The following is a 13,495-nucleotide window of genomic DNA, read 5'->3' as shown; positions in this document are numbered from 1 at the left end:
ATTTATAGATCGTTGAGAATTGACATCTTACAATTTGAATCTATGTATGAGTGTGGTATATTTTTTTGAAATTTTTAAAGCAATATTTGGTGGTTACCATTATAGGATCTTTGAACATCTTAATGTTAACATTTATTCTTAAATATTTTATGTTTTTACATTGTGGTAAATAGAATATATTTTTTTAATTTTTAAAATCTTTATTTGTTTATTTTAAGAGTGAGAGAGAGCACAAGTCGGGGTTGGGGTAGAGAGAGAGGGAGAGAGAGAATTCCAAGCAGCCTCTGTGCTGTCAGCTTACAGTCCAACATGGGGCTCAAACTCACAACCCATGAGATTGTGACCTTAGCTGAAATTGCTTAACTGACTGAGCCACCCAGGCATCCCGGTAAATAGACTATTTTTAAGTAAAGTTTTCTAAAGTTTGCTGCTAATATCTGATAGAGCATACAAGGAACTATTTTAATAAATTCTGACAGATTTCTTTACAAAATAACTGTACCAGCTTTTATTTTCATGAGCTGTACATCAGTGTCTCCACATCATTAATAGCACTTTGCATTACCCAACATTCTAATGTTTGCCATTCTGATGAGGATAGTCATGCAACTTCTTAGTTTTAATTTTTATCTCTCTGGTCATATAACTGAGCACCTCTTTATGTACATTTATGCATTTAGGCATAAACTCTGTAAACTGTCTATATACACATTTTCTATTGTATGTATATACTTTTTTTCATTAGGTTACCTGACTTTATATTGTTTACTTGCAGAAGCTTACTTTTTATATGGATATTAAGCTATTGTTACTTTTAGGCACTGAAAATAGTTTGTCCATATCTGTAATCTGTCTGTTAACTTTTTCCATAAAATCTTTCATAGGAAGTAATATTTAATTTAACATAGTCAAGTCAATCAATTTTATTTGCCATATAATTTGTATCATTTGTATCTTTTAAAAGAGTCTTTATTTACTGATAAGTTGCAAATATATTCTTAATTATTTTATTTGGTCAGTTTTATAACTTCACTTTTCACATTTGAGACTTCAAATCTTCTAAATTCCATTTGAATATGGTTTATGTTCCATTTGAATATGGTTTCTTAATGCTAATTTACTGAATTCTGTGTACTAAAAATTTTGAACTTTCTCATCTTTATCATATATTTTTCTATACAGTCACAGGTCTACTTCTAAACTATTTATATCCATTGGTATATTTGTACCATAAAGTTTAGTTTTATATTAAGTCTTTATATCTTGTGATGCAAGTTAGCTTTCCTTTTTCAAAGTTGATTTACATAACATTGGGCTGTTATTCGTCAATACGCATTTTAGAATGAGATTCTTCAGGGGCATCTGGGTGGCTCAGTTGGTTGAGTGACCAACTTTAGCTCAGGTCATGATCTCCCAGTTGATAAGTTCGAGTCCTGCGTCACTATCTGTGCTGACAGCTCAGAGCCTGGAGCCTGCTGTGGATTCTGTGTCTCCCTCTCACTCTCTGCCCTCCCTGCTCATGCTCTGTCTCCCTCTCTGTCTCAAAAATAAATAAACATTAGGGAAAAAAAAATCTGTAGAATGAGATTTTTCAGCTTCCTAAAACAAGCAGCTCTACAGATTTGCAAATTGATAGATTTGCAATTTTATAGATTTATTTGGAGACAGTTGACACATTTTAGGTGCTAAGTTGTTGCATCTATGGATGATAAACTTGGTCAGTATACTGGGTATTATCATATCTCACATGTAACAACTGAATCAGATTCTTCCAGTTGCTGAGAAAGTTGAAGTCTATGGGCTCTCAGCTGAATACGTCTCTGGAAATTGTCCTTAGCTAAAGATGGTTGCCCTGCCTAAGCCAAAGCCTCTTCGGAGGAGATGCAGTAGCGTAAAAGCCTGATCTTCTTACCTCATATGCTAACACAATTTAAAAGGGCCTTCTTACCACTGGGGCTCCCTTCTCCTGCTGCAACTCTATTGCATTTTATCTTTTCCCTCTGCTCAATCCTGTTTCTTTCACCACTCAAGGGAGTCGTTTCTGAAAGCCTTCCCCAACGAATGTCCTGCACTCAAATACAAGAATCTCAGAATATGTTTTCTGGGGGAACTAAGACCACCTTCTGCAGAAAAATCCTGGAGTTTTGGGGGAATAAACTTAATTAGCAATTGTCTAAATCTATGACATGCCTTCTGATATGTATTTGGAAATAAGTAAAGTGATATCTTGTTTTCATTTTTCTCAATCCTGTCTGCCACATAAAATGCTTTGATCTTGTTTGGAAGACAGAGATGTTACTTATTAGCTTCCTCAAAACCCAGAATTTGAGTATTGGATTATATCGCATTATTTCTCCTGAAAGTTAGTGAAGAGTATTTTGGATAATATTTATATCAATCTTTATTATTAAGAAGTAATTCCACTGCCTTTTGGTATGAATTAGTTCTGCTATAATGTCAGCTGTCAATCTAATTACTATTCCTCTGTAGATCATCTTTCAATTCACTAAGTCTCTCTTTTATGGTGTCCAGTGCAGAGTTTATTTCAATGGTAATATTTTATATATTCAGAATTTATAGTATGCTGATTTACTGATTTGTTCTAATTAAAATTTGATCACTTTGTTTCATGATTTTCTGTCTTTCTATTATGAGTGTTTTCCTTATGTCTTAAGGATCTTATAGTGGTAGCCATTGCTGATTTGTTTTTTAATTTTCTTCTTAGTTATGGTCTGGTCCCAGTTGTGCAATTATCGGCACATTCCCCAGTATGTTCCCAAGATTCTGTAAGAGTCTTTCTGCTCTGGGCCTTCAATTAGTCCAGTATCCTTTTGATGTAAGTCCTTAGTTAACCCTTCTCCTATCTCTGTTTACAAAAAAACAAAAACAAACAAAAACTGTGTTTCTTATATACTACCATTTACCTTGTTTTGTGTTCACCTGTACCTCTTCAATATCAGAAAAGCATTTATCATTGATATGTATTTGTGACATATTTGAACATAGTGCAATACAGTGGGATATACATAGGAGGAGAGAGATTAATGTCAGAGCATTACTCTCATAGAACCATTTTGATTAGTGATCTACCCAGTCTGTTTTCATTAATTTTAGGAAGTATAATGATTAAATATAAAATCACTTTCTTTATCATGACATTCTTCCTCCCAAGTGGCAACTCAACAATCTGTGCGCAATTGTTAGTAATATGCATGGTGTTCATAGCTTGAAGTATCAATTTTCCTAGGGCAATCAACATGCCACTCTGCCAGAGGAGTCTCTATTAAAATGCAAGAAAACATTTGCTTAATGATTATTTTAAATTTATGTATAGATTCTATAAATATTTTCATAAACACATTAATTTTAGCTGTTGCCCTAATTTTGCTCCCTTTTCAGGAAAACTCCTTGAATGAGTTGTTCATAAGAATGGTGAATATAACTGCTCTTGATACCATCATACTAGGTTCCATCAGAAAGTGCATTATCTTTTTATGCTAAGTGCTACTTGGCAAGCTAAATTATATTTAGTTTTTTTGGTGAATGTAGAATCTGTGCAAGGAGTATTAATAGGTTGCTATAAATGAAAGGTGTCATAAAGTTAGGGTCACCTGATGCATCCATTTTCACCTGCCAAAGAGACCACACACTTCTATCATTGGTTAGGGTACCCTCTTCTCTGGAAACTTTTGGAAACATACTGACAATTGCTTGTTTTGTGGGCTCCATTTCTCTAGATTCCATATTTGCCATTCTCCTTCTGTTAACATAGTCTTCCTTCTGATAGCGTATAGCCCAATTGACTTTTGCAATGCACATATAGTTATACTGTCTAGAGTCTTACACTCTGGTCACCATGTTTAAAACTTGGTTGTTCCTAAAGTTCCAATACCTTTTATTTCATTACTTAGAGTGGTTGAGTCACAATTACTTGTTAATTTTTATCTGGTTTGATTTTCCAACTTGTGAGGGTATTTTTATGTTTCCCTCAGTATCCTATTCTTTTAAAATATTCAAGTAAATAAGTTCATTATGTAATTCCTATTCGTAGTAATATTATTTTAAATGTGGCAGTATGCTAATATTTTAAAATCTGTCATATAGAATCAAGATTTTAAATAATATCAGATTTGAAAGTTATATTACAAGTCAAGAAAACATATTATTACAGGTTATTATTTTATTTTTATTTATTTATTTTTTTTCAACGTTTATTTATTTTTGGGACAGAGAGAGACAGAGCATGAACGGGGGAGGGACAGAGAGAGAGGGAGACACAGAATCGGAAACAGGCTCCAGGCTCTGAGCCATCAGCCCAGAGCCTGACGCGGGGCTCGAACTCACGGACCGTGAGATCGTGACCTGGCTGAAGTCGGACGCTTAACCGACTGCGCCACCCAGGTGCCCCTACAGGTTATTATTTTAATATACAGTATTTTGAGATCACCCCAAATAGACAGAGTTGTGATATTTTCATAATTTACACTAATTATGGACGTATTTTAAAGTGCCATTTACTAAGGATTAGTGTCTACAACATTTTTTTTGTAACTTTAAACACATTTCTTACCACAAGCTGAACTCTTCCACCGTTAAGTATATCTGGATCTAACTCAGGCAAGAAGTGTTTGCTGCAGAGTGACAAAAACAAAAATCATATTATTATATAAATGTAGAGGAAGAATATTAAAGAAATGCCCAGTGAAAAGTTTGGGAGGAATCAGTAATTTACAAAGTGGAAATAATAGTTTTATTAAATTGGGCTGTATGCAAACATATATACAAATGTGTCTTTCCATAGTCATTTGAAAATTCAATTTGACATAAAATTTAAATTTCTAAACACCACTTTAATGCCACTCTTCTTTGCCAAACACAAATAGGTATAAAGGGCAAAAATTTGAAAGTACCAATGATAGTTAATAAATTATAGAACATATAAATATTTTATTTACTTTTACTTATATATCTTACTTGTATTATGAGAAAGGCAAAGGTTCTTATTTTTAAAATATCTGTAATGTGTTTAAAGCATTATACTAATGCTCACAATTCATTTCTGTTTAAAACTAGAATATTGACATTTGGCTTTTCAAGAACTTCTGTTCTTGAAAACAATTTCTCTCAGAGTATCTACTTATTCCTTTATATATTTTCAAGAGAGAAAAGCTATGAACAATTTCCTGTTATATCATGTGTTTAAATATAACTTATTTAGGGGTAAAGGATATTGTTAAGTGTTTAAATATGTCTAAAATATATCCTGAAACATTTTGCTAATATTTTCACCTTATCTATCCTAATACTTTAAAAATCTCTGAATAATACCTCTTATACCTGATTAAGATCGATGATAAACTATAAGTTACACTATATTTGTTTATAGTTTTAAGGATGCCATCTTATGAATTACATTAAATTGATTAACACCAACGTAAAAGAAATTGTGCTTGCATTAATTATAATACTTAATGTTCTCAAATGTTGATTGATTTATTCCTATTTTCTTTGCTCACAATGAAATAGGACAAAATAATCCAAATTATAAAATATTGTTTTAATTTCACTTTCATTCTTCACTCCCTTTTCCATATTTTTAAAGGAATTATATGGATAGAATTGACCACATGAACATTTCAATTTATATATATTACAAAAAGATTTCATTTTTTTTTACATATTTTAACTCGCTTCTAAATTAAGGGTTAACCCTCATGATTGTAGGATTTTGTTTGTCTTTTGTTAGTCATTTAAATAGTTACTATAATGCCTGGAAACATTTCCAAAGTGTCAGTTACATTTAGATTCAATATCGATTTATATATTTAGTAAGTGTTTATAATAGCACTTTTTAAATTCTTTTTCTGGACACATGTAGTTAAACAAAAGTCTTGAAAATATTTTCCAAAATATTATCTCTGGACTTTTATTATTTTCCTATAACTTTTGGTTCAGTGGTTTATACTAAATTGCTGTGAGCTGAATTTTGTTTCATCAGAATTCATATGTTGAAGTACTAACCCTCAATACTTCATAATGTGATATATTTGGAGATAGAGCCTTGAAAGAGGTAATTACAGTAAAATGAGTTCATATTGGTAGGCTCCAATCTCATATGACCAGTGTCCTTATAAAAACAGGAGATTAAAACACAAAGAGAATGAAGGATGATGACGTGAGGGCACAGTGAGAAGGTGGCCATCTACAAACCATGAAGACTGACCTTCAAAGAAACCAAACCTGCTGACTCCTTAATCTTGAACTTATAGCTTCCAGAACTGTGAGAAAGTAAATCTATGCTGTTTAAGCCACACAATTTATGGTATTTCGTTACAAAGGTCCTAGCAAACTAATATGTACATTAATGTAACAAAAATTAATTAATTACCTATTAGATTCAAGGTATCTTGTTTATTGTTAAAGGATGTGTTTATTGAGAATATATACTGATATTCTCCACCTTGTGAGCTCACCTCTATGCTGTGAGATAGATAACATATTATCATCTACTATAAAAGAGGAAACTGTAGCATGGAGACATCCTTGAAAATTAGTTATACTACTGGTAAAGCAGCAGCAGCAGTGTTGAACTATAATTTAACTGCCAAACATAAAAAGGACACAAAATAAAATACCACCTCCAATACATATGATATTTAAACAGTTAATGGATACCATGCATTTAACTTTATACAGTAGAATCATTTGTGTGGTTCATCTCTTAGTTTTAAGCATTACAGAAACAGAGTTCTCAAACATTTTAGGGTAAAAAATATAAAAAGTGATTAAATCTATTCTATGTAAGAGGACTTTTACAACCTGGCAACGTGATGTATTGGCCTTTGGCTATAAAGTCATGTTTGTTTTAGCACAATTAACCTAGGTTTCACTTTTCAAGATGTGTTTACAATACAAAAATCTAATTTAAAGGAAATGACCTCACCATTTCATATTTCTGGAACTAGTTGTTTCATGAATCCCAACCTGTGTGTGAAGCCATTGGTATGTGTATTCTTTACTCCTTTCTAATTTTTCATTTGCAGTGGCATCCTTGTAGATAAATTCTTCTTCCTTACCTGGGGAAAAATGTGGAAATTTTATTTGTTATTTAAAGAGATCAAATTTTGGCCAAGTAGTTCAGTCTAGGCAAACAATTTTATCAAAAGAAAGAAAGGGAAAAAAAAAGACTAATTCATGGGAGTCAGGTCATCTGTAAGAAAAATGTCAGTCACTTCAGTAATTTTCCTGCTTGAGTTTCAAACCCATCTATCTTAAAAAAAAAAAAAAAAAGAAAATGTTTCATTGTAGCCAACATTTTATAGGACTTGTTTTTTAGTTTTTACATTAAAAATACAAAGATCAAACTTGGTAGAGTACAATTCTAGTATGAAAAGAATATCTGTCCATTATGATGTTTTTTCAGGCTTATTTTAAAGTCAATTGTTCTTATACTAACTTTATACGTATGTAGAATTCATAAATTATATTGAGGGTATTTGAAACAGAGTTTTAATTTTGCATAAAACTCAGCTTGGTTTGTGTAAGCTAATGCAATATTTTAAGCTTGGAATATAATAATATGAGGTTTAGGGAACCTGTGCTTATGCCATAGTAGCTATTTCAAAAAAGGAGGTGGGAAGCATAACAATGTAAATGGATATGGGAATATGCAAGAGGAGAAATTTATATAAGGTAAGAATACAAGGAAACAATGAAAATAGTAAAGGAAAAGAAAAAAGAATTAAAAATCCAACCTTTATATTCAAATATAACATTTATACATTTGTGTTTGTTTTTTTGTTCGTTTGTTTGTTTTACTCTGTGGATGTTACTACTACGTCAATGGTATGCATTTCGGAACTACTCCAAACACCTGCTGTTTTAGACCCTTCCTCCATAGACTTGATCTTTTTTTGAGCCATTACCAGATTTAGGGACTTGTTAGCTTTGTAGTTTGATTGACAGTACACCAGAGAAAGGTACTTCTTAAAAACTAACTCCTGGTAATCAAGCTAACAAGAATTCTATAATTTAAAACCCAATATTTAAAATGTTATCTTATTAATCCAGTGTAGATCTTTGCACACAGAAAGTCACCTTATATTTATTTGCAAGTTGTTTGGAAAACAAATGAAGCATGACACAAGGCCAACCACAAATGCTTGATGCATGTGGCACACACACTCATACATACATTTGTCATTCTGCATGTTGAGGATGAAATACCTATCATGTCTTTTTTCCTTAAAAGTTGCTGTTGAAATTGGTGAAATGACTCTAGTTTTCAATTCAAAAAGATAGGGTGGCCAGTTCTCAGGAAAGCTAAAAATCAAGGTGTTTATTTCTCTAAACTATGTGAACTTAGTGAAGTTAACTTGCTGTTGCTTCTCATGCCACCTTATGTTTCTAAAAGGCCCTATCTCTTGCTTCCTGAGCTTAAGTCAACCTCTCCATGTTTGCTAGATTGGAGGAGCAATCGCTTGCCATGAGAGAGCTGACCGTTGAATCCATGAGGAGACACCATTCTGGTAACTGACCATATAGGTATGTAGAAACTATACGGGAGACTCAAACAAAGGGAACTTTTGGCATTATCACTTCCAGTTACTGTACAGCGTTAAGTCTTTTCTCCAGCAGAGTCCGAACCTTTTATCAGCCTTTCTTGGTTAACCAAACCAGATGTTGGGCCCGTAAGGGCAGTTATAGAAAGTAGTGAGGACTCAGTGACCACTGATAATCAACTGAGCCTATAGCTAGAACCTTATGACTCTTGATATGTGGAGAATCTTTGTGTAACAATTGTACTTTTATTTTTTTATTTTTATTTGCTTTTTTTTAATTGTGCTTTTAGCTAAAATACAAAAAAATTATCTGTGTCTTTCTGTTTTTTAAAATAATGACATATACTTGCAATAGTCACTTTTTAAAGTACTCATTTTGGAAAGTTTTCCTCAGCTCTACAATAACACTCCATAAATCCTAAGTGGTTTTACATCAGACCTCAGCCAAAGTTCTAAACAACAGTCCTGAGTAAAGATGAGAGATTTCACTGTAAGGGCCCAATTCATATTAACCATTTTAACCCTAAGGCATAGATTGGTAGATTGGCGTGTGCTCAGTGTAAGAAACAGAATAAGCATGTTGGTGAAGTTGGCTGGATGTACTTGAAGATACTGCAATTCATATACTGAAGAAATTGATTTTGTTTTGGTTAAACTATTTCAGGATTACTCCTGTCACTGAGAAGAAGAAAAGACAATTAACTCTTTTAAACTTGCAGAGGAAGTTCTGTTTTTAGTATCTTGCATAAGAAGAATAATGGTGATATGGATAACTTAATGGATGCTTGTCATTAGTCAGGCTGCTCAGTAAAACCTTTCCGTTGTAGAAGAGGCAACATTCTGCCTGCAGAAACTGAAACCTTTTACCTCCTCTCCTTTCCTACTTCTTTGGGTCTTGCTTCATTAATTTGAAGTCTTATTTCCTTTGTATTTTGTTTCATTACACTCTCCTTGTTTTTTCTCTGACTTTTTCTAAACCCCAGTCTCCTTCAAGGGCTCCTCTGCCCTTGCCATCCCTTCCAATCTCAGGATTCTTCTTGGGTTTGATCTTGGCCCCATTTTTTTTTCTTAGGCTATAATTTTCCTGTATGAGGATATTCATCCAAGTTCTTCAATCATTTTCATGATCTCCTTTTGACACATGTATCCATCCAAAACTTTGCCATTTAGACATTGCACAGATAATTTAAACTGAGTATGTAAAAAAGCTGAACTCGTGTATTATTCCACTTTTTCCAAATTCCCCAAATGGTACCACCATTGTCAATGTATAAATCAGAGACCAGAGTCGTACTGAACCAGCATTCTTCCTCAACCTACAACTGAATACTTTACCTCTTAAATTCTTTTCAATCTGTCAAATTTCCTGGATTCCTGTTGCTACTATTTTGTATCAGGCTACCATCATTTCTTCTGAATTACTCTAATAGCCTTTTCACTGGTCTTTTGTTTGTTTGTTTGTTTTGGTCTTGCTCCCATGTACCTATCTCCATACTGCAAATGGCCTTGCTAAAACATAAATCTAATTTTGCTGCTTCATAGGTTAAACTCCTGATTCTCCATTGCCCTTGGATTAAGTTCATTTTTTTTATTTTTATTTTTTGCATGGCATACAAGCCATGCATATACCTTCAGACACATGTTAGATTCTTGCCTCAATCACTCAAAAATATTATAATTACTCAAAACGGTTTCTTTTGCCTATAGACCTATGCTTCAGATTACCCACTTTGCCAATGTTGTTTTTGATTTGTCTTCAGGTCTCAGTTTGGAAATTATATTCTTTGGGGTAAGTCCTTGATCTGTCAGCACTATATTTCCTATTCAAGTTAACTTGGAGATGTCCTCCAAAGGTTCCTATAAAGACTCCATGATAGCATTTATTATGTTATATTTTCCTTTCCTATTCATGTGTCTGTTTTTCCTACTATATATAAACTCTTTAAGGGGCACATAGTAGGATAGTGCTCAATAAATACCTGTGAAATGAATAATTGTCACAGTTGATTAATGTTCTATAAGTGACCTGAGAAGTGTTGAGCTGGGATTTAGATTTTTAGCATGTAGATAAACCTGTGCATTGTGGAGGATAACACATTCCTATATATTATTAACTTAATCATTACAGTAGAAACTTCAGCCCCGAAAATCATAATTAGCTTGGGATAAAAACTGCCAATGAAAGGTGGCAAATTAAAAAGCAAACAAACAAAAACTACTCCATCATATAAGGTTACTTTATAAAATGTCCACAGTGTATGCAGTCCTAGAGGAAATCAGTTCAGCTTTAAAAAGCTCACTAAAAGAAATGAAGTCTCTTTTGAAATTAATGGAAATATTATTCTTTTCTTCATGAAAAAAATAAGTGTTCATTAAACCCATATGCTTCAAATAAATGTTTTCTAAATTTTCAGTATATCATAATATCCTACACACAGGGAGATTAAGATTCAATTATCATTTGGGACACACAAAAAAAGCTAATTATTTATATTTTAAATACATATGGCAACTTTCCCATGACTATTTTCTTTTCTCCTAATGGCCTTTCTTAGTAATATAATAAAAAAATATTCTTGGTTTCACGGATAGAGATGAGTTCATCTCTTTACCAAAAGCTTTTGGAGGACATAGTTACATGATGAGCAAAATGCTACATACAATGGAACTATTTTTGGTAACTTTGATAAATGGCTGATTCTATGTATCTCATGCTGGAAACACTAAAAATATGTTTCCATTATAAAGTATAAGTGGTCTGTACATGTTTATTAAAAGAAGTTATTGCATCATACCTCATGAATAAAGCACAAATAAAATTGGAGTTTGGCACGGACAGAATTTTAAATTCATTAACATCTGTATAAATACTTGTTGATAGGCTGTTTATGGCTTCTTCCTTAACCAATCCAATCTGTTGTTGGAAAGTTGATGGCATTGGCATGAAACCACTAACTCTAAGAGCCATTTGTGTGTGACAAGCAACATTCCTATTCTTTTATGATATATTTAAATAAATATGTAATTGATCACTCAGGAAAATTATTTCATGAATAAAGAAGAGGATTGTTGTTGCAAAACTTTAAAAACAGAAATTTTGGGAATAGAGCCAAATTTGTATGTAAGGGTCAAAGGCTAACTGCAGCACTAATCACTCCTTTACATATTTCACTATATTTTATGGCAGGGAGGTTAAAAAAAAAAAGTACTAGAATGAAAAATACTTGCTAGTTTCTGACATTTAAATTAATTCTCAAAATTTGTCTGTCTGGGGGGTTGGGTGATACGTAAAGTATATGAACGATCTTTATGAGAAAGCAAAGGAAAGTTAGTTACTAAATTATCTTTTAAAATACATAGATTTTGCAGATGCAACTTTCAATATTATAGAAATGCTATATTTAAGTGAATCCCTCTGAAATAACAGAAACATTCACAAAGTGGATGTAGTTGTGCTTATTAACCATTTATAATAGGTCTTCTGTATTCAACTAATACATATTTCTACCAGAAAGGAGATGTTTTGCCATTTATATGTTCAGTTGAATATAATCTCATTAATATCTTTATAGTGGAGTATCAAATATTACGAAACTAGTAGTCCTTCATTTTCTTCTGCGAGAGCAATATAAAGTTATATAGTCATATGTATAGTCACATTAATGTGTAATTTGTCCCCATGTTTGCTGTTAACTAGGGCTGGGACTAGGGTAAGTCAAGTGGGGCAAATGAAATACCTCAGGCACAAAATTTAACGGGGTAACAAAAATGTCAGGAATCAAGGTTAAAAATATTTTCATGTAATATTTTAAATAAAAATTAATGGAAAAATCCCTGATAAACAAAAAAGCTTTAAATGACAGGATCAGTAACAGTGCTGTGCCAAGCTGTATTGGAACCTGAGGTAAAAGGAAAAATAAGTACTCATCTTTCATTGTCATGGCTTTGGCAGATTTACCCATTTCTAAGTAATATTAAGTGTTAACAGGATGTTTTTAGAACTACCTGGTAGCCATTGTCTAAGATTGCTTTCTGTGTTTCCTATGAATCTGGCACACCACTTAATTTTTCATTAGAAGAGGTTCTGGAATTGTGACATTTGAGAAATTGATTATAGAATAAATTAATTCAGTCTATATTGGAGAGGCTACACCTCAGTGATCTATCTGCTAGCATCTATCTTGCATGTTATAAGTTGGCTTTTTCACCTACTAACTGTGTGATGTTGGGCAAATTATCTACCTTCTCTCTTCCTCAGTTTTTTCCTCTTAAAATATATATAATAATATAAAATAACTGGATACATATCATGCCTAACATATAGTAAGGATTTAATTACTGTAGCCATTTCGCTATTTTTACCCCTAAGTTAAAGGCTATTATGCATAGTCTTAGTGCTACCTCAGTTGCCATGGGCCTAGACTTAGCTATGCAGGAGGTAAGACTATCTGTAGGAGTCTTCAAATCCAGGCCAAGACTAAGGTTCCAGGGGGTCACTGGAAAGATTCCAGGATTAACCACAAAACTAGAAAGAACAATTTTCTGGGGGAGTCCAGGGAGTCCTCCTTACCAGAATTCTAAACCTTGTAACAGGTATTTTTTAATGTATTTTATTTCATAATATATGAGGATTTTAGTGTGTCTTTAAAAAAAAAAAGTTAATTTCCAGAAGATAACAAGGGTACACAGTCCTAATTGATTTCAAGTTATTTCAAATAATTTTTAGCAATTGCTCAGTAATAAGCATGAAGGAGGTTCCATTGACATGATTCTCTCCTGTTTCACTCTCTCAATTTAATTACTGTTGGAAAATATTCCCCTATCCAATCTAGACTCCCTCAGGGAGTGTTAATATAGTAGGTCATCCAAACTAGGGCCCACCCAATGGAATAAAGGAGAGGCTGATGATATAAGTAGGTTGGCCCTCAAAATAT

General features: G+C 32.8%; 1 protein-coding gene across 7 annotated transcripts in view; it reads right to left on the bottom strand.

Annotated features, from left to right (window-relative positions):
- Positions 1–13,495, bottom strand: part of LRRIQ1 (leucine rich repeats and IQ motif containing 1) — a 214,066-nt gene that overhangs the window by 28,933 nt on the left and 171,638 nt on the right. For all 7 annotated transcript variants that reach the window (XM_042947273.1, XM_042947276.1, XM_042947277.1 and 4 more), the window contains 2 exons: positions 6,944–7,076; positions 4,571–4,631 (listed from right to left, as the gene is read on the bottom strand). In XM_042947273.1, coding sequence (XP_042803207.1) covers positions 4,571–4,631; positions 6,944–7,076 — 194 coding nt within the window. The remainder of the gene's footprint in view (positions 1–4,570; positions 4,632–6,943; positions 7,077–13,495) is intronic.

The sequence above is a fragment of the Panthera leo genome, chromosome B4 (assembly GCF_018350215.1).
Source record: "Panthera leo isolate Ple1 chromosome B4, P.leo_Ple1_pat1.1, whole genome shotgun sequence".
Lineage (NCBI taxonomy): Eukaryota > Metazoa > Chordata > Mammalia > Carnivora > Felidae > Panthera > Panthera leo.
Note: the sequence above shows the minus strand (reverse complement) of the source record. Positions and strands in the feature narration are given on the sequence as shown.